General features: G+C 36.6%; 2 protein-coding genes across 2 annotated transcripts; both read left to right on the top strand.

Moving 5' to 3' along the window:
* The first annotated feature begins 3,834 nt into the window (after positions 1–3,834).
* LOC121514331 (fucolectin-like) lies at positions 3,835–16,941 on the top strand. Its single transcript, XM_041794505.1, has 4 exons — positions 3,835–3,913; positions 4,262–4,320; positions 16,187–16,445; positions 16,726–16,941. Exons 2-4 carry the CDS (start codon positions 4,263–4,265, stop codon positions 16,907–16,909), a joined length of 501 nt encoding a protein of 166 aa, XP_041650439.1. The 5' UTR covers positions 3,835–3,913; position 4,262; the 3' UTR covers positions 16,910–16,941.
* Positions 16,942–20,841: 3,900 nt separating this feature from the next.
* On the top strand, positions 20,842–22,206 carry LOC121514176 (fucolectin-like). The gene is made up of 3 exons (XM_041794275.1): positions 20,842–20,869; positions 21,443–21,725; positions 21,934–22,206. Exons 1-3 carry the CDS (start codon positions 20,842–20,844, stop codon positions 22,082–22,084), a joined length of 462 nt encoding a protein of 153 aa, XP_041650209.1. The 3' UTR covers positions 22,085–22,206.
* The last annotated feature ends 261 nt before the right edge of the window (positions 22,207–22,467 follow it).

The following is a 22,467-nucleotide window of genomic DNA, read 5'->3' as shown; positions in this document are numbered from 1 at the left end:
CAGTCATTGGGCTGGTTTTGGGCTAGTTTTTATCAGTCATTGGGCTGGTTTTGGGCTAGTTTTATCGGTCATTGGGCTGGTTTTGGGCTACTTTTATTGGTCATTGGGCTGGTTTTGGGCTAGTTTTATTGGTCATTGGGCTGGTTTTGGGCTAGTTTTATCGGTCATTGGGCTAGTTTTAGGCTAGTTTTTATCGGTCATTGGGCTGGTTTTGGGCTAGTTTTACTGGTCATTGGGCTGGTTTTAGGCTAGTTTTTATCGGTCATTGGGCTGGTTTTGGGCTAGTTTTATTGGTCATTGGGCTTGTTTTGGGCTAGTTGTATCGGTCATTGGGCTGGTTTTAGGCTAGTTTTTATCTGTCATTGGGCTAGTTTTAGGCTAGTTTTTATCTGTCATTGGGCTGGTTTTTGGGCTAGTTTTATCAGTCATTGGGCTGGTTTTGGGCTAGTTTTATCAGTCAATGGGCTGGTTTTGGGCTAGTTTTTATTTGCCATTGGGCTGGTTTTGTCACACAGATCTGGCAACCCTGATCTAGACCCATTCGCCAGAACAGAAATTGCGTCAGGAAGTGGAAACCAAACGCGAAAGATCGTTTAATTTGTGCGAATTGCACGCGCGATTACAGGGAGTTTACTCCCTTGACATTTTTTAATACACGCGAATAAACTCGATATGTTCGCGTGAACTCGCTGCCCAAAGCCGCGAAGATGACGGCAGCCTCCGGTGCTATTGTTGGCTAGCCCGGTTAGCTCCTGTTAGCTTGAATCGGTGCCATGATATCACTCCAGGATATCAACTACAGACACTATCCCAGCTGCAGATCACCTGTCCATCTGTCTCCGGTGAGTAATTATGCATGTTTTGTCCATTAGTTCATGTTTTTAGTGGAAAATGTTTTATAAATTGTGATACATGAGAGGGGGAGTCACTGCTGCAGAGTAGGATGTCTGTATCTGTGGTCCTTACAGAGTCCTACTGAAAGGTCACTGATTATGCCTTTAGTGTGAGGACAGAAGTGAAGGAACTTGTCTTTGATCCATATCTCATCACAATTCGCCACAATATATATAGACACGTGAGATTGTCGACTGTATTCTATAAACCCTAGAGATCGTCCATGTTCTCTATAAACCCTGGAGATCCTCAACCGTTCTCTGTGTCTCTGGTAACACTTTAGGTTGGTTGTGGTGAGAATCCCAGTAGACCAGCAGTTTCTCAGACCAACAACCATGCCAAGTCCCTTAAATCCCCTTTCTTTTCCGTTCTGATGTTCGGTTTGAACTTCAGGGAGTCGTTTTACCACGTCTTCATGTTTAAGTGCACTGAGTTACTGAAATATGTTTTTTTATTTAGTCTAACATTTGCGGTGTTTGGACAAAAAAAAAAAAATTAATCCACCTTGTGGGCAACGTCAGATTCAGAACTAGGAAGACTAGGAACAATAATTCTCAATTATTTTGAAATGTTTGATATGGCATCCACGTTTCATCACTAAAGTGTAAACCGTGTCTTTTTCGTTATGCATCAGTTTCTTTGAAATGGCTCTGTTTGCATACCTGCAAAGCACGCTGGGAGAAAGAAAGTCTTCACTGCGAGTAAACCGTTAAACCAGGGTCTGGCACCAGCCAAGCGTCAAATACAGGTAGATTCTCTGATGGTTTTTATACCAGGTACATTAGACATGCTATTTAAACTCCCACCAGCAATGTGGAGCTATGACCAAGCAAACAAAAACTGTAGGAAAAATCTACGCATTTTACCTTTAAGCAGTGCCATTTGATCAATGAGCTAAGCCTCCTCATGTAACGTAAATCTCCTGATCCCCCTGAAAGACCAGGATGAAGGGCACAAAAAACAGACGACCTTAATTTTACCATCTGTATATAACCTTTGTAGAACAATGATTAGAATACAGAGTTGAAAGTGACTGAAAATGAAAATAGATGTAGTGACCAGCATTAAAACACAACCTATAACAATCTGTGTGTCTTTAGTGATCATTTAAAGTAAAATTTGAATTGAGTAGTAACATTAAAAATAAGTAAGACTGTTTTGATATTCAGAATGTCAGAGCAGTTTTAAAGATACCTTTATTTACACCACCACAGAATGTGGTGGCATGTCCCTCAGAGTCTGAGATGTCGCTTCAGAGTCTGTGATGTAGTCCTCAGAGTCTGTGAAATTTATGTTCTCTAGTTTTCTTTCCAAAGAACGTGCAGTGACTGTAATCATTTTTATTTTTGCAGAACCAAAGGTCAAAGTTCTGCTGTCAGCTGTTTCAGAATGATTATGATTGTTTGAGAACCATTACAAGTTAAATATTGTTGGTTTGAAAGGATTTTTTTCTGTTTTTACTCTCAAATGGACAGACTTTTGGACATATCACATCCTGGTTATAAAATCATTTATATTACAGACAGATGGGGACATCAGTTATCCAGGACCCTGACATCGAACCCTGACCCTGGAGTCTGAGTTTTGACCTGGACTAGAGACTCGTTCAGATATCAGGATGAAGGAGTCTGGGTTGTGTAGAAGTTCTGGTTCTTTTCTGTGGTTTCTGAACAGAGATGGTTCAGAATGGTTGGGTCTGTCTGTGATGGTTTAAGAGAAATGGGGTCTGGTCTCATGTCCATTGTTGTCTGGGCCCTCCACGTTACATAAATGTTCCTGACCCAAAGCCTGACTTTCAGTCAGCTCCTGATGACCCTGTTTTTATAATGCTTATTCAGCAATCAGAGGCTTGTGATCAGAGTCCATTAACCGTAGCAACTGTTTACCATCAATCAGATATCTGGGAAATGACTGGAACTTACACAAACAGTGGTCCAAGAAAGGTAAGATGTGGAGACAGGTAGAGCTCTGGCTTTTACCCACGTAGATTCATTAGATTTACACTGAAGCTGCTTCTGTACTGGCTGCACTCAGGACCTCATTTCCAGAACACCTCTCACCAGCACTTACTATTGCTATGTTTAAAAAAAGAATCCTGCTTTCCTCTGTAGAATCTGTGACTTTATGTTGAAAGAGCTCTGTGCTTCTTGTTCCCATATTTCAGGGAAAGTCGTAGCCCTCAGAGTCTGTGACGTGGTCCACAGAGTCTGTGACCGGGCCCTCAGAGTCTTTGATGTGTCCCTCAGAGTCTGTGACGAGGCCCTCAGGGTCTGTGACGAGGCCCTCAGGGTCTGTGACGAGGCCCTCAGAGTCTTTGATGTGGCCCTCAGAGTCTGTGAAATTAACACTGATCTCCACCATCCCAACTGTCTCCACTAACCATCACAGCTTTGTGGTTCAACAGGGTAGAATTCCCCTCAGAAATATTACCGTACTTGCTCTTGCTGGTTCTCTAGTTTTCTTTCCAAAGAACGTGCAGTGACTGTAATCATTTTTATTTTTTTGGAACCAAAAGTCAAAGTTCTGCTGTCAGCTGTTTCAGAATGATTATGATTGTTTGAGAACCATTACATGTTAAGTTATTGTTGGTTTGAAAGGATTTTTTTGTGTAAAGCTGTTTTTACTCTTAAATGGACAGACTTTTGGACATTTCACATCCTGGTTATATAATCATTTATATTAGAGACAGATGGGGACATCAGTTATCCAGGACCCTGACATCGAACCCTGACCCTGGAGTCTGTTGCTTTATTGCAAACTCGTATGTTTTTTTCTGGCTCCAATTCTGGACTAAAGGTTTTGAGATGGACTTGGGTAACCCTTGAAAACTTCATGTCAGGAATTTACAACATTCACGGTATAAATCAATAAGCCAAAAGAGATGTGATTGGATGGTGATGAAGATAAATATGATGTGATTGGTCCAAGTTGAACAGAGCCTGAGCAAATGATGCTTATAAAGGGCTAGAAAGTTCTGGTTGGTGCTCATGAACTTGGAGAAGAATTGAACAGTTGCCAGGTAACACCTCTTCATTTAACTTCATCAGTTTCAGAGGGCTATGCTCTCTGGGCTGTTTCTGGAAATCATTTCTAACTTAAATTTAGCACAAAGGCGAGTTATTTGATGTTGATTCTGCCGTTGTTTTAGGAAGGTACCTCACTCTGTTATCTCTGTTCAATCCTGTTCTTTCTCCTTTTCCTCCAACATCACCAGTGGCAGACTCAGCGTGCCCCACTACTTCTGGTGGTGGGGCACCAGGTGTGCTCAAAGTCCTGCAGAAACACCGTGGTTCTCCACTGATGTGAAATTAAAAACAGAAAATTAAATGTTCATTTTAATATTTGTCCTGTTTTTAATATTAAACAGGATGATGAAACCCTCTCTTTTCCTTGCGCTGCTGCTCCTGCACTCAGCCTACACCTATGGTGAGTATGTGTGAGAAATTTATCATAAAACATTTGATTACCAGTAACAGTATGACCTGTAAAAATCCTCATTAGCGGGGATGTTGAGTAAGTATCAACACTGTTGATATTAGCGTCGGCCATTTTGTTTTTTCTGTACGTTGTTTGGACGCTATTTCCTCTCTCACACTTTGAGCTATACTCATCATTCTTTTTTTTTTTAATATATTTTTTATTTATTAATTTAGAGAGAAAAGTCAAAGATTGACATTTTATCATAAGCACATGTTTAAATACATTTTATACAAAGAAAGAAAGGAAATGTGAAGAAAGGAAAAGTGAAGAAAAGGAACAAAGAAAAGGGAGTAAAACCAAAACATTATTCATACTCCTGCTGATTTACATATTAATTCAAATACATAAGCATAAATATTTGTCCAAATTCATCCAGATCTAAGAAGAAGAGGAAGAGAGAAAAAAAATAATGTATTATTTTATCATTCTTGTGGCCTGGAGTGTAGTTGGTACAGCCCTATTTGAACATATCCTTGCTTACACATACACACAAATATTCATACCAGCACATGCTTATACAGGTGCATCTAAAAAAATTAGAATATCGTGAAAAAGTTCAATATTTTTTGTCACTCGTTTCTGAAAGTAAAACCCATATATTATATAGACTTGTTACACATAGAGTGAAATATTTCAAGCCTTTATTTCTGGAAATTTTGATGATTATGGCTTACAGATAAGAAAACCCAAAATTCAGTGTCTCAAAAAATTAGAATAATACATATGGTCAATAAAAAAAGGATATTTGAACCCCTTGAACCGTAAGGTTCCCCCATCTGGGGGACTTAGGCATTGGCAAACAGTGTGAAATAATGCACTAATCATGAAAGAATATAGTGATGTTTCACATCAAATTAAACAGCAGATCCTTGGCTACACAACTATATAACCCTTTTCTATATGCCCCAAACACAACTAAAATAACAACTAAATGAATTAGGACATATCAAACTCCGTACAGCTAGGCTGTGTTAACCCACTCGCCATATTTCCGGCTCTACCGCTATGACACTTCATGCAGAACACACAATCTTCACCTTAAAATGAAATTTGTTTTAAATTTTTGCTGTGTGCCATCTTCATTTAGGCATACTCTTCACCAGTATCACATATACTCATATTAACACATCTCAACAAATCTCACAAGTGTTCCCTCTACGATGACACTAGAATTATTAAAATAGACCTTGTGGTTGCAGAGATTTACACATTTTGTTATGTGTATGCAATTTTCGAGCTGAAACCTAAAAGATAATTGGGAAAAATAGACTCAGGGTTCAAAGGGTTTAAACAGAGATGTCAGTCTTCTGAAAAGTATGTTCATTTCTATGCACTTAATACTTGGTTGGGCCTCCTTTTGCATGAATTACTGCATCAATGCACATTCATATGTGCATACCTGAACACAAACACGTATGTATACATAAACATATAAACAAAGATACACACGTATAACTACCTACCTACCTACACATATCTACATAATACATGCATTACATGTTTAAATTATATCACTATTTATTACTTTTTCCATCTTGACTGAAAAACATCGCTTAGATTCCTGATCTTGTGTTATTTGTGTATCATAAATTTCTTTAACTGATTCTTTCCATTTAGTTATTTGTGGCGTTGTTGGTTTCAACCAGTTTCTAGTTATCTGTTTCATTGCTGTTATTCTCAGTATTCTATACAAGTATCCATCTGATTTTTGGGACACAACATTTGGGGGGGATTCCCAGAAGTAGATCTTGTGGGGCCAAAGAGAAATTACATTTGAAAATCTTATTTATCTCCTCTTCTAACAAGGACCAAAACTGCTCTAAGACTGGGCAGGTGTATAATATATGGGTGTGGGTGGCATGGTTTTCTCCACACTTACACCAGCAGCTTGATGTTTTATTATGGCTTTATTTTGACTGAATGATCTGATCTGATTCTCTCTGCTAGTGCTTCCATGGCTAGTATAAAGATCAAGGGAGAAAGAGGGTCTCCCTGCCGCGTGCCTCTTAGTAACTCAGATGATTTAGACAGGATTCCATTTACTCTTACTTTTGCGTTTGGTGTATTGTACATCATTTGCAGCCAGTTTATAAAGTGTGAATGGAATTTAAATCTTTTACATGTTTCATAAATGAAAGGCCACAGCACCCTGTCGAACACCTTTTTTGCATTGAGTGTTAACATGAGTAACTGTTATTTGGTTTTCTGAGCGTATTCCATTATATTTATAGTTCTTATTTTATATTTATAGTTCTTTTAAGATCATTATCATTCAGGTGTCTGTTTGGGCCAGGCTGATCTAAATTTATAACACTAGGGATTATTTTCATTAGCCTGTTTGCTAAAATTGCTGTGAGTAATTTTTGATCCACATTCAACAGTGAGATTGGTCGATATGATGAGCATTCTGTTGGGTCTTTACCATCTTTATGTATTACAGTGATCATTGCTGAGTTCCATGCGGGAGCATATTCATTTGTCTGGAGGGTCCAGTTGAATACTTTATATAAATATGGTACTATTTCTTGTTTGAATTCCTTATAAAATTCATTTCAATAGTGTTTCTTATTCTGTTTGTAATATTCATAAGTCTCCAAATTTTAAGTTAATCTTTTTTCAGTTTCTAAGTTTAATTTCATAGATATCATGGCATGGTCAGATACTTCTATTGCACCAGTATGGCATTCTGATACCTTCTCTAAATCTGTTTTAAACAATAAGAAATAGTCAAGTCTTGAATATTTATTGTGAGCTGCTGAGTAGTAGGTATAATCTCTTTCATTAGGATTAAAATGTCTCCATATGTCCACAAGACCAACCTCTGTTTCTGCCCTCTTTAAGATTTGTGAAGCCTTCTCTGCTTTATGTTTTTGGTTATGTTGGCAGTCTAGTTTAGGATTCATGACCAGGTTCAGGTCTCCCCCCATAACCACTGTCCCTTTGCCTCAGCAATAATCAGATCAGTCATTTTAGATATAAACTCATTTCCTTGTTCTGGTGGCTTATATACATTCAAAAACGTATTTCAACCTTATCTGTTCTTCCTCTCGCTAATATGTATCTCCCGTCCTCGTCTGCAATAATTTTATTGTGTGGAAAAAGGTGTTATTTTTAATCAATATTGCCACTCCTCTCCTTGCTGAATGAAAAGAGGATGAGTGCACTTGAGCATTTGCCAATCTCTCTAGTTTCTTATGTTCTTTTTCTGTAAGATGTGTTTCCTGAAGAAAAATGATATTCCCTCCCTCTCTCTACACCTTTTGTAGCACCTTTTTCCTCTTTATAGGGTTGTTCAGACCATTCACATTCAATTAAGTTAATCTCCCTTGCCATTTTGTTTTGTTAATATTTATGTCCCTGCCTTCTCTCCTTTTTGTCGTTGTCACAGTTTTAAAGGCCATATCAAGAAATGAAACATCAAAGAAACATAACATAAAATAATGGGGACATAAAGTAAAATAAAAAGACTTCAATTTGTGCCACCCCCCTACTTGGGTAGCCCTGTTTGGTTTTCTATGTGGCTCTAGTCACATGGATCCTAGGGTCTATAGCCAATTGTGACCCTCTGTTGAACAAAGTCAAGTGTTTGTAACAACACATTTTTTATTTTTCAAGTTCTGTGATTCCTATTTTTCTTACTTATGATTTAACCATTTCCAGTTTTGTATCATCTGGAGACCTGGCTTATCAAGAGTAGAACTTATCGGAATGAAATCACCACGTGAATCTGGTTTTGTGATATACTTTTGAAATTGGTGAGATTTGTTATAGGTAAAATTCATTTTCACACATTTTTACAAAAGATGTAAGCGGGGAAAAAAAATAGAAAGTCCTAGTTTTTTTTAGGAATTTATCTTTCATCTTTGTTTTATATCCATTTTCCTTTTCTTTTTTTTTATTTTGCTTAAAACTTCAGTTTAATTTTATTTAAAGCATATATTTTAGACTGTGTCATTTAAAAATCCCTTTAGGTTTGTTCTCCCCCAAAGTATACAAACTCATTTCTTCTTAAATTTAACCACTTATTAGTGTATACTGAAGCATAATTAAATAAACAGAGCTCTTGCTTTTCCTGCATTTTAATAATTTTAAAGGAAATCAAAAGTATCATCTCTTAAAGACTAAACTCGCTGTGTACTTTAGTCATTTGTTAGGCATGAACAAACGATCGGCAGAAAGAAAACCTTCAACTAAAGCACCTCTAAACACATCAGGCATGCCTAACACAGCAGGTTTCTTCTTTATTTATACAGTCCCACTTTCTGTTTACTCTGGTACGAGGACAGAGAGCGTTCTTGGTCCGTTTCCGTGATTTGTCTATAATGTGTATTTTTCTTGTACCAGATTGATCAACAAATAACAAAATTCATACCTCCGTATAATTAATTACCTGAAAATACAAAACTTAAATACAAAATAACCTCTTCCATTAACAGGAAATGCAATTATAAACTGTGGAGAAATAAAATCTCAGCTAAAACACCATCAAAACAAAATGGCCAAATGCCTTTTAGGATTTATTGTAATTTGAATATTATCATCTATAGAACAAGATGCAACAAGTAAACAAAAATACTTAATAATAATAATAACTATAATGATGATAAATAAAATCAGCAGCAGATGTTAAACTAAGTAAAGTAGGCTCACATTATATAGTATTTCCTATAATGTAGTTAGGTTCACTACTGGAGCTACTTAGAGTGCCAAAAACATACACAGACACAACGTTGTATTTCACAATTGCTGCCGGCTTTAGTTGATAACACAAACAACAAACAAATTCAAACATTAAAATTTCTTGGTTGGTAAAGGTGCACCTTTTGTTACATCAATTTACAACCTTTCATAATCAAGTTGAATTCAAATCTCTTCCAAATTCAAACATTAAAATTTCTTGGTTGGTCAAGGTGCACCTTTTGTTACATCAATTTACAACCTTTCATAATCAAGTTGAATTCAAATCTGCTTCACATATAATATTCTTTTGTGATATCTTCATCACATAGCACAGGTTTCCAATGTAAAGAAAAGAGTAATCAAGTGGACCATCAGCCACCTACCCACCCACTGAACGAAATGAGATTTAAAAAATATATGTGTTCAATCGTATGGAAATTTAGATTCCCCTAAACTTTAGCAAAAGTTAAATGAACACCTCAGTTCCCAAAAACAAAACAAAAAAAAAAAAAAAACAGAATCCTCTGGCTGTTATTTATGTTTTTCAGGCATTAAGGGGTTAATAATGGTGGGTTAGGGGTATTTTCATACATATGGAAAAAAAAATGTTCTTCTATACCTTGCTGCATAGCTGTTTTAAACCACAGAAAATAGAATAAAATGCACTCAAATCATTTTTCATTTTCCAAGTACACTTACTGAACTAAAGTTTTTTTTTACAGCTTTAGTTGCCATAGAAACTTTTTTGAAATGTGCAAAATAAAATGACAATACAAAATCTTTTCACAAATGTGTAATTCACATTTAATTAATTCATGGCACATTTAATGAATTAATTCATGACACATTTAATTAATTCATAAATTACACATTTAATTAATTCATGACACATTTAATTAATTAATTCATGACACATTTAATTAATTAATTCATGACACATTTAATTAATTCATAAATTACACATTTAATTAATTCATGACACATTTAATTAATTAATTCATGACACATTTAATTAATTAATTCATGACACATTTAATTAATTCATAAATTACACATTTAATTAATTCATGACACATTTAATTAATTTATTCATGACACATTTAATTAATTCATGAATTACACATTTAATTAATTCATAAATTACACATTTAATTAATTCATGACACATTTAATTAACTCATGTCACATTTTATTAATTCATAAATTACACATTTGATTAACTCATGGCACATTTAATTAATTAATGGCACGTTTGATTAATTGATGACACATTTAATTAATTAATTGCATATTTAATTAATTGATGACACATTTAATTAATTAATGAATTATATATTTCATTTTGGCACTCTCAGTCCTCCATACACATGTTCAGGCACTCTGCTGTCTCTGTCCGTCTCTGCTCTCTTTCAAAATGGCCATAGAAACTTTTTTGAAATGTGCAAAATAAAATGACAATACAAAATCTTTTCACAAATGTGTAATTCACATTTAATTAATTCATGACACATTTAATTAATTCATAAATTACACATTTAATTAATTCATGACACATTTAATTAATTAATTCATGACACATTTAATTAATTCATGAATCACACATTTAATTAATTCATAAATTACACATTTAATTAATTCATAAATTACACATTTAGTTAATTCATAAATTACACATTTAATTAATTCATGACACATTTAATTAATTCAGAAATTACACATTTAATTAATTCATAAATTACACATTTAATTAATTCAGGTCACATTTTATTAATTCAGAAATTACACATTTGATTAATTCATGGCACATTTAATTAATTAATGGCACATTTAATTAATTAATGGCACATTTAATTAATTAATTCTATATTTAATTAATTCATGCCACATTTAATTAATTAATGAATTATATATTTCATTTTGGCACTCTCAGTCCTCCATACACATGTTCAGGCACTCTGCTGTCTCTGTCCGTCTCTGCTCTCTTTCAAAAAGGACTTCCGTTAGGGCGGGCCTTCCTTATAATACTAACAAGAAACATTCTGATTGGTTTAGAGGCGGAATCACTCGAAATCATGCCTATACCCGATTGGAGGACAACTCTTTTATGAGAGTTGAGGCAGCGGGAGCTTTAGTGAGAAAATAAGTAACAATATAAATATTTAATATTTTTCCACAGGAAAATAAGGCTAAATAAATTAAATAAATAACATAGAACTAATTAATCTTCCATTCCTAGAATGGATTTTGCTTTAATTCTGTAAGCTATATTTTAATTAATTCATGTCACATTTTATTAATACTCAGAAATTACACATTTGATTAATGTATAAACATTTAATTAATTAATGGCACATTTAATTAATTGATGACACATTTAATTAATTAATTCTATATTTAATTAATTCATGCCACATTTAATTAATTAATGAATTATATATTTCATTTTCACTCTCAGTCCTCCATACACATGTTCAGGCACTCTGCTGTCTCTGTCCGTCTCTGCTCTCTTTCAAAAGGACTTCGTTAGGGCGGGCCTTCCTTATAATACTAACAAGAAACATTCTGATTGGTTTAGAGGCGAATCACTAAAATCATGCCTATACCCGATTGGAGGACAACTCTTTTATGAGAGTTGAGGCAGCGGAGCTTTAGTGAGAAAATAAGTAACAATATAAATATTTAATATTTTTCCACAGGAAAATAAGGCTAAATAAATTAAATAAATAACATAGAACTAATTAATCTTCCATTCCTAGAATGGATTTTGCTTTAATCTCTGTAAGCTATATTTTATTATTTTATGTGCATTACATTCCGTAGTTTATCCTCCAGATCAGCAAGATAGGATCTTGGAATATTGATGCCCAGTGCAATGCCAGCTGCATAGGCATTCTCGTAGATGTGAATTTTGTCTTTGCCAAACACCTTCAGCTTCGCGGGGTGCATCATGTGAGGTTTTACCTGTCTCTCCTGCAGGTTATTGGTTATTGCAGATTGGGCGTAAGAGACTTCTTTCCTGTTGGATTTTCGAGGTGAAGTCTTGGTCAAAGTACACTCTTATACCCTGGAGAAGAATTTCCTTTTCCCCCATGCCGATTTCAGGACTCGTCTTGTATCCCAGTCAGTAAAAATAGGCAATAATTGAGCTTGGATGTAAAACTCCGCTCTGCGCGCCATGCAGAGCCACGCAGTGTGCCCAAATGATTTTTTGCTTGACTTCTAATCCCAGTTTGTCCTGTATCAGGCCTTCAAGAAATTGGATCATGTCTTTTTCCTCAAGTCCTTCCTTCACATTATAGATCCTGATGTTATTTTGTCTTGATTTGTTCTCCTAATAATCAAGTTTGCCCGTTGTCTCGTTCAGTTTCAGCATTAAGAAATCAGTTGATTTATAGAGGACGCTCTCTTTCTCTTCGCTGCACCAGTCTTTTCTCCAGCTCCTCAGTTCTTTCTCTGGTGTCTTTTAGTTCTCATTTCATGTCTTTAACATCTTGTTGTAACTCGAAAAAAGCTTGATTTGTTTCCCTCCGAAAGTAGTCTTTTCTAAAAATGTCCACTTTATCTGTAATTTCATCCGTGAACTTTTGGAGTAGTTGCTCCATCCCCTGTCCTTTGTCTGTGATTTGTTTGTTTGCGTTACCTGGTGGTTTCTCCTCCTTTTTCTTCTGTAATTGTAAAACTGCTCCTGAGCACAGGTTCATTCCCTTTAGTCACACACCATTATTTTCCTTTATCAGTCATTTTGAATTAGGTTTTTTTTTTTCAACAATCTTAGACCGAGATGATTAGGAGCACAGAGCTCATGCTGCCATCCCTTGTGCACTTCCGGGAAGTCATCTATACTCATCATTCTTATATCATTCTATTCAGCTCTTTTAGAACATGATGGCTATATCTTTTCTAATTTATAACCTCTATCATTTTTGAAATATTTAACTTTTTTCTGCAAAATGTTTCCCATTCAGATGAATGGGGCTTTTCTCTTGAACCATGATTTTTTTGCTTCCCACACATAAAGAATATACCACTGCGTTCAGCAACCTCTGCTGATTCTTATGATACCTTTGGTTTTCTGCTAGGTTTCCCAAGTACAGCTTGAATTGATTTTGTTTGAGTGCATGTCCTGGCCACTCAACTCAGTTTTCTGAGCTGTTTTTACAGAAGCTTTCACAGGTGTGACCAAGGGCGTAGGAACGAGTTTAACATGGGGGGGGGGCACATATTGGAAACTGATCCGTAAATAGTTTGAGCAGAAATATGTCATTGATTAACTACGCTGCAAAACATTCACAAAATGCTATATGATCTTTTACTCTTTCTTCTTTTTTCAAATGTGTCTTGGAAAAATAGTGCTGTGCACACCTATATAAATGCATGTATAATATCTGTATGTATATGTTTTATGATCTTAAGATGTGGGCAGACCACCCAGGAAAAAGACTTCTCCCTCTTCCTTTTGAACAAAATGGCTTGAGTCTTTTATCAAAGCATAGGCTAATGATTATGAGCTGTCAAGGTTACAGCTCCTGAGCACAAAGGTGGCCCGTTTTTTTTTTTGTTGTTGTTTTTTTAAGATTTATTTTTGGCCCTCTTGCCTTTATTTGACAGGACAGTGGATAGAGTGGGAAACAGGGGAGAGAGCGGGGAGAGACATGCAGGAAATAGTGCCACGGGCCGGATTCGAACCCGGGTCGCCTGTGTATATGGCGTGCGCCTTAACCACTTGACTACTGGTGCGCCAAAGGTGGCCCATTTTAAAACTAAACAGCAAAAACATCCACTTATGTGTCACTATGGAGTAGCATTTCACCATATAAATGTGTAGAACACTAGTGGGGTGTTCTAGTGCAGCTGATAACCTAATCATAACCTAACCCAAACCCTCCTTATAGTACCGTGGAAATAATGAAATAATTATTGAAAACTGTCATCACCTGTTCTTCTTTCTGAATCTATCATGATCAATAATATGATTTTTAAGCCTTACCCCACACCCTGAAGCTCCATCTGCCTCTCCTGTCTCTTCCCTGAATGTATTACAGTTCTTCTCATGATAAAATTGTTTATGTTTAAAAAGTATTAATGGGCTAATAGATATTTCACTAACCATTTTAAGACCTCACCTGAGCTTCCTCAGTCTCTCCAACTTTCATTGCTTCAACTGCCTCACTACTCTATGTATTATCATTCTCCTGATAAGAGATTATTGCACATTATATCTAATATAATATCATAAATGTTGATAAATGGTTTAGTATAATCAGTGGCGCCACCAGGATGACAATTGAACGTAGGCACAATAACCATTCCAACGCATGAATGACACCTCTAGGACAAGAGCGCACCTACAAACAGGTGCAGAGAGAGAGAGACTAACGCTGCAGCCAGAAAACTGCTCCTAAAAACATCAGACAGCTTAAAGAGCAGCAATGGGAAGAGCAGCCAGAGTTACAAGAGAAATTCCATCACTTATAAGTAATAAAAACGCCAGAAGATGGAAAATTCAGAGAGCCGGGCTATGCTACATGTAGGTCCCATGTTTTATGAACATTGCTGTGCGTTTTCACTCTGACTATAGTTACTTCCGATGTTTTAAACTTGCGCCAGTTCATCCCTGGCATAAAATGTTACACCTTGTCATAACATGAGAGCAGCTTAAGTCCAGCTGGTGCACAGGGTTTAACTTTAAGTCAGTCATAACTTCTAACTCTCCTCAGAAATAACCCTAAAATCAGCTGCTGTGCTCGGCTCAGGACAGGATGAGATTATGTGCCTAAGTGTCAACCAACACATCTCCTCTGTTTGATTCAATACTATGGACACTCTGCACCAACACACATAAAAATGGGTCCAAAAACACACACACAACTAAATGATGTAGACTGCTTCCACAGTTCACAGCACACACATGCCCACGTTTAGCAGGGGTTGTAGCCGATTCCGTGGTCTGTCCAGACCATGGTCTCTGATGACTCCTGAGTCACAGCTGTTTTTATCTTTTGCCTTCAAAAATGTTCGTTTGTCCATTCTGTTAGCTGAAATTAACTCTTGCTGCTAATGTTAACTTTGAAAATAGCGCTTTATTGTCTGTGATTGGTGGGGTGTTTACCGATATGATGCTTTTGCGCACAAGTCAGGATGTGATAGGGATAGGCTATGTGGAAATGACGCTTTTTTGTTTAGCCTGCCTACCAATAGCTGCAACATACAGTAGCCTATTACTTCCTCTTCCTTTTTACATCTTAAAACAGACAGCCTGCTGTCTGTTGCTGTCTCCGCCTCCCAAACACTCTCAGAGCGGTGAGTGAGGGGGCGGGCCAGTGACAGGAGGCTGTGTTGCACTTTCAAAATAAAAGCACGTCAGTTAAAAATTTCAAATCAAATATTTTTCTCCTCCGCGATATAATTTTTGGGTGGGACAAATGCACCTGTCTCCAATATTGGGGTGGACACATGGGTGTGACTAATTAGCTTTGATCTCAGCTGTGACTGATTAGCTATGATGTAATACAGGCATTGATCACCATAGCAACCTGGGAGTCTTTCAGACACACACGTCAGGCATCAACACTCTCTTAAACTGTCACATACAAGTGGCTTTAATTTATCGTTGTATAGCACTCATCTGAACAATATTATAAAACAATGTGCTTTAATGTAAATCTTGAGACAAAATTCTAAATGGCTCTCTTTTTATTTTCTTTTAACTTTTTAATAATCAGGTATTGCACTCTTCAGCTTTCATTAAATTTTCAACCATTTTTATGCTTTTTAGCTATTATTTTTATGCCTTTTGGCTATTTATGTTATTTATATGCTCTTTTCAGCTATTTTCAGCTGTTCTATTTTTAGAGATTTTTAATGCTATTCTCAGTTATGTCATGCTATTTTCAGGGATCTTTTTATGCTATTTTCAGCTATTTTTTTGCTTTTTCAGCTATTTTCAGCAGTTCTTCCAAAGTTCAGCTGTTAGCATCCCCATGCAATTTCAGCTTAAATTGCATTTTTATCTAGTTTATTTTGATTTTCATCTGAAATGCAGCCTTGTTGGACTGTGAGGAGGGTAACTTTCAGCAGGAACACCCAAAGTTGCTGTTAGATTATATATGAATTAAACCTACCTCATCCACAGAGAATGTGGCCCTGCGCGGAAAAGCAACCCAGTCACACCGTGGGTTGCAAACCGGTGGAGCGGCCTACAACGCCATTGACGGAAACCGGAACGGTGACATCAGTACTGGATCGTGCTCCTTCTCCACTGTACAGACCAGACCCTGGTGGAAGGTGGACCTGCTAGAGTCCTACATCATCACCGCCATCACTATTACCAGCAGGTCAGACTGCTGTGCAGAGGGACTCAACAACTTGGAGATCCATGTAGGCCAATCAAAGTGAGTGAACAAGCTGAAGGTTTGGACATTTTCTTCTATTTCCACGCTCTGAAAAACTGACTGTAGAATTTACAGTAAAGACTGAACATCAAAGTTGTCAGTAATATCCTGTAAAACAGATTGCAGCTAATATTACAGCTGTAGTTGTTTTACAAAAAGAGCCTTTAACTACAGAATTTACCAGGCAACTCTTGTTGTCTTTTTAAATCCGTATCCTCTCTCCTCTCCTCAGATCTGTGGGAGTCAAGTCTGATTTTAGTTATGCTTGGATCTCTTCCAGGGTTGCTACTATTGCCACAATTGGTCTTAATGAATCTTTCACTCACTCCTTTCATGAACGTGTAGAGGGGCGTGAGGTGACTTTAGAGCTGCCTGGTGACAACCGGCTCCTCGTACTTTGTGAAGTGGAAATCTACGGGTACCGAGCACCAACTGGTGAGATCATGATCTATAAAGTCAAATGACATCATGAAATGTTTTGTATATGCTAAGAAGCAATCTAAAGGCTGCTTCTATCACCGTCAGTCCTCATTATAATTCTAGAGTTAAAGTCAATCTAGAGGCTGCTATTATCACCATCAGTCCTCATTATAATTCTAGAGTTAAAGTCAATCTAGAGGCTGCTATTATCACCATCAGTCCTCATTATAATTCTAGAGTTAAAGTCAATCTAACAGCTTCTATTATCACCATCAGTCCTCATTTTAATTCTATTGTTAAAGTCAGTCTAGAGGCTGCTATTATCACATTCAGTCCTCTTTATTGTTCTAGAGTTAAAGTCAATCTAGAGGCTGCTGTTATCACCATCAGTCCTCATTATAATTCTTGAGTTAAAGTCAGTCTAACAGCTGCTATTATCACCATCAGTCCTAATTATAATTCTATAGTTAAAGTCAATCTAGAGGCTGCTATTATCACCATCAGTCCTCATTATAATTCTAGAGTTAAAGTCAATCTAACAGCTGCTATTATCACCATCAGTCCTCATTATAATTCTATTGTTAAAGTCAATCTAGAGGCTGCTATTATCACCATCAGTCCTCATTATAGTTCTAGAGTTAAAGTCAATCTAGAGGCTGCTATTATCATCATCATTCCTCATTATAATTCTAGAGTTAAAGTCAATCTAGAGGCTGCTATTATCACCATCAGTCCTCATTATAATTCTAGAGTTAAAGTCAATCTAGAGGCTGCTATTATCACCATTCAGTCCTCTTTATTGTTCTAGAGTTAAAGTCAATCTAGAGGCTACTGTTATCACCATCAGCCCTCATTATAATTCTTGAGTTAAAGTCAGTCTAACAGCTGCTATTATCACCATCATTCCTCATTATAATTCTAGAGTTAAAGTCAATCTAGAGGCTGCTATTATCACCATTCAGTTCTCTTTATTGTTCTAGAGTTAAAGTCAATCTAGAGGCTGCTGTTATCACCATCAGTCCTCTTTATAATTCTAGAGTTAAAGTCAATCTAACAGCTTCTATTATCACCATCAGTCCTCATTTTAATTCTATTGTTAAAGTCAGTCTAGAGGCTGCTATTATCACATTCAGTCCTCTTTATTGTTCTAGAGTTAAAGTCAATCTAGAGGCTGCTGTTATCACCATCAGTCCTCATTATAATTCTTGAGTTAAAGTCAGTCTAACAGCTGCTATTATCACCATCAGTCCTAATTATAATTCTATAGTTAAAGTCAATCTAGAGGCTGCTATTATCATCATCATTCCTCATTATAATTCTAGAGTTAAAGTCAATCTAGAGGCTGCTATTATCATCATCAGTCCTCATTATAATTCTAGAGTTAAAGTCAATCTAGAGGCTGCTATTATCACCATCAGTCCTCATTTTAATTCTAGAGTTAAAGTCAATCTAACAGCTGCTATTATCACCATCAGTCCTCATTATAATTCTAGAGTTAAAGTCAATCTAGAGGCTGCTATTATCACCATCAGTCCTCATTATAATTCTAGCGTTAAAGTCAATCTAGAGGCTGCTATTATCATCATCAGTCCTCATTATAATTCTAGAGTTAAAGTCAGTCTAGAGGCTGCTATTATCATCATCAGTCCTCATTTTAATTCTAGAGTTAAAGTCAATCTAGAGGCTGCTATTATCATCATCAGTCCTCATTTTAATTCTAGAGTTAAAGTCAATCTAACAGCTGCTATTATCACCATTCAGTCCTCTTTATTGTTCTAGAGTTAAAGTCAATCTAGAGGCTGCTGTTATCACCATCAGTCCTCTTTATAATTCTAGAGTTAAAGTCAATCTAGAGGCTGCTATTATCACCATCAGTCCTCATTATAATTCTAGAGTTAAAGTCAATCTAGAGGCTGCTATTATCACCATTCAGTCCTCTTTATTGTTCTAGAGTTAAAGTCAATCTAGAGGCTACTGTTATCACCATCAGCCCTCATTATAATTCTTGAGTTAAAGTCAGTCTAACAGCTGCTATTATCACCATCATTCCTCATTATAATTCTAGAGTTAAAGTCAATCTAGAGGCTGCTATTATCACCATTCAGTCCTCTTTATTGTTCTAGAGTTAAAGTCAATCTAGAGGCTGCTGTTATCACCATCAGTCCTCTTTATAATTCTAGAGTTAAAGTCAATCTAACAGCTTCTATTATCACCATCAGTCCTCATTTTAATTCTATTGTTAAAGTCAGTCTAGAGGCTGCTATTATCACATTCAGTCCTCTTTATTGGTCTAGAGTTAAAGTCAATCTAGAGGCTGCTGTTATCACCATCAGTCCTCATTATAATTCTTGAGTTAAAGTCAGTCTAACAGCTGCTATTATCACCATCAGTCCTAATTATAATTCTATAGTTAAAGTCAATCTAGAGGCTGCTATTATCACCATCAGTCCTCATTATAATTCTAGAGTTAAAGTCAATCTAGAGGCTGCTATTATCACCATTCAGTCCTCTTTATTGTTCTAGAGTTAAAGTCAATCTAGAGGCTACTGCTATCACCATCAGCCCTCATTATAATTCTTGAGTTAAAGTCAGTCTAACAGCTGCTATTATCACCATCATTCCTCATTATAATTCTAGAGTTAAAGTCAATCTAGAGGCTGCTATTATCACCATTCAGTCCTCTTTATTGTTCTAGAGTTAAAGTCAATCTAGAGGCTGCTGTTATCACCATCAGTCCTCTTTATAATTCTAGAGTTAAAGTCAATCTAACAGCTTCTATTATCACCATCAGTCCTCATTTTAATTCTATTGTTAAAGTCAGTCTAGAGGCTGCTATTATCACATTCAGTCCTCTTTATTGTTCTAGAGTTAAAGTCAATCTAGAGGCTGCTGTTATCACCATCAGTCCTCATTATAATTCTTGAGTTAAAGTCAGTCTAACAGCTGCTATTATCACCATCAGTCCTAATTATAATTCTATAGTTAAAGTCAATCTAGAGGCTGCTATTATCACCATCAGTCCTCATTATAATTCTAGAGTTAAAGTCAATCTAGAGGCTGCTATTATCACCATCAGTCCTCATTATAATTCTATTGTTAAAGTCAATCTAGAGGCTGCTATTATCACCATCAGTCCTCATTATAGTTCTAGAGTTAAAGTCAATCTAGAGGCTGCTATTATCATCATCATTCCTCATTATAATTCTAGAGTTAAAGTCAATCTAGAGGCTGCTATTATCATCATCAGTCCTCATTATAATTCTAGAGTTAAAGTCAATCTAGAGGCTGCTATTATCACCATCAGTCCTCATTTTAATTCTAGAGTTAAAGTCAATCTAACAGCTGCTATTATCACCATCAGTCCTCATTATAATTCTAGAGTTAAAGTCAATCTAGAGGCTGCTATTATCACCATCAGTCCTCATTATAATTCTAGAGTTAAAGTCAATCTAGGGGCTGCTATTATCATCATCATTCCTCATTATAATTCTAGAGTTAAAGTCAATCTAACAGCTGCTATTATCACCATCAGTCCTCATTATAATTCTAGAGTTAAAGTCAATCTAGAGGCTGCTATTATCACCATCAGTCCTCATTATACTTCTAGAGTTAAAGTCAATCTAACAGCTGCTATTATCATCATCATTCCTCATTATAATTCTAGAGTTAAAGTCAATCTAACAGCTGCTATTATCACCATCAGTCCTCATTTTAATTCTATTGTTAAAGTCAATCTAGAGGCTGCTTTAACACATTCAGTCCTCTTTATTGATCTAGAGTTAAAGTCAATCTAGAAGCTGCTATTATCCCCATCAGTCATTTACATTTCTCAACATTTTAGCTACTAAAGCTAACATAAGAATTGCTTATATACATTGCCAGCACTGCCAATATAGTACAGTTAATCGCCATCATTACTGTTGTCATCTTTGATGGACAGGTGGTTAGAAAGAACCTGTCTCTGATATTCTCTCCAATGGACAGTTTGAAGAACCCGGCCAACAGTTGGTGTCTGCAGAGTCTCTCCCATCTCAGCTACTGAAGCTTGGAACTCCTTCAGAGTAGTCATAGGTGTCTTGTCTTAGCAGATTTACACATGTGACATATTCCATCATTTCTTCATGATGGATTTAACTGAACTCTGGGTGATGTTCAGAGACTTGGAGATGTTTCTGTCTCCATCCCCCAACTTAGACTTTTCAGTCACCTTTCTCTGAGTGTTCTTTTGTCTTCACAGTGTAATGGTAGCCAGGAATACTGATGGACAAGTGACTGAACCTTCCAGAGTCAGGTGTCTTTATACTACAATCACTGAGACACATTCACTAACTGTGAGACTGCTAGCACTGACTGTCTGGACCTCTGTCGAATTAGATAAAGAGATAAATATTTATGTTCTCACTTATATAACATCACAGATTTTTATCTAACTGGCATTACTTTGTAGAAATCTTATAGATGGGGTGACTACTTTTTATTGGCACTGTATTTAACCCATCCATTTATTCTGACCTTACTTTGGGGTTAGGGTTAAATCAAACATACTGTGTGTGATAATTTTTTGTTTCTGTTTTTAGGAGAGAACCTTGCCCTCAAAGGAAAAGCCACCCAGTCATCAACCTATGATTTTAATAGCAATGCATACAATGCCAATGATGGGAATCCTGACAGCTCATGGGAAGCTGGATCCTGCTCTCACACCACAGGCATGATAAACCCCTGGTGGAGATTGGATCTGATCAAAACCCACAAAATATTTTCTGTAAAGGTAACGAACCGCAACACGGTCGCCTCACGCCTGGATGGAGCTGACATTCACATAGGAGATTCCCTCGACAACAATGGAATGAACAACCCCAGGTACTTCAATTAATTAATTAATTAATTAATTAAACTCCTCCTGAGTCATCCAATCATCTCTCCTCCTCCTGAGTTAACCAATCATATCTCCTCCTCCTGAGTTGACCAATCATCTCTCCTCCTCCTGAGTTGACCAATCATCTCTCCTCCTAAGTTAACCGATCATCTCTCCTCCTAAGTTAACCAATCATCTCTCCTCCTCCACCAGGTGTGCTGTTATTGACAGCATCTCGGCTGGTGGTACTGCTGAGTTCCAGTGTAATGGGATGGATGGTCGGTACATCACCATCGACATCCCTTTGAGAGAGGAGTACCTGACCCTGTGTGAGGTGGAAGTTTATGGTTCTGTCCTGGATTAGGATCATAATAACTTAGCCATCACTGATTTATGTACTCATATGAGTCTGAGACATACGTACATGAGGCTTCAGTTTATCTGAACAAAAAAATTATCAATAAAAATCTTTTCAGCCTGATAAAACTATTTTGTCTCTCTGTGTTTATTTGGAGTGTGCATTACTGCAGTCATTCTTCTGTTCTTTGTGCTGTTGGGTGTCTGAAATACGACTATTAGAGGTTGGTCCTCTGATCGAGGGTGCATAAAAGAATGTTATACCAGTTCATTACCTGAATAAGCTGAGGCAGGCCCTTTGGTGCATCAGAGAAGGATAAAAGTACCAGGATGTTATACTCCAGTGAAAGCACAGTTATAGTTCTAGTCTATAAATCTACACAAGTAAGA

The sequence above is a fragment of the Cheilinus undulatus genome, linkage group 8 (assembly GCF_018320785.1).
Source record: "Cheilinus undulatus linkage group 8, ASM1832078v1, whole genome shotgun sequence".
NCBI classification, from domain to species: Eukaryota; Metazoa; Chordata; class Actinopteri; order Labriformes; family Labridae; genus Cheilinus; species Cheilinus undulatus.
The sequence above is the reverse complement of the archived record's forward strand: the minus strand, read 5'-3'. Positions and strand labels throughout refer to the sequence as shown.

Bases quoted from the DNA above. Each gene is read 5' to 3' on its own strand.
- LOC121514331 (XM_041794505.1), top strand. From the start codon at position 4,263: ATGATGAAACCCTCTCTTTTCCTTGCGCTGCTGCTCCTGCACTCAGCC. The intron at 4,321-16,186 runs GTGAGTATGTGT...CCTCATCCACAG, and splicing joins GCACTCAGCCTACACCTATG to AGAATGTGGCCCTGCGCGGA. The intron at 16,446-16,725 runs GTGAGTGAACAA...GATCTCTTCCAG, and splicing joins ATCCATGTAGGCCAATCAAA to GGTTGCTACTATTGCCACAA.
- LOC121514176 (XM_041794275.1), top strand. From the start codon at position 20,842: ATGGACAGTTTGAAGAACCCGGCCAACA. The intron at 20,870-21,442 runs GTTGGTGTCTGC...TTCTGTTTTTAG, and splicing joins TTTGAAGAACCCGGCCAACA to GAGAGAACCTTGCCCTCAAA. The intron at 21,726-21,933 runs GTACTTCAATTA...CTCCTCCACCAG, and splicing joins AATGGAATGAACAACCCCAG to GTGTGCTGTTATTGACAGCA.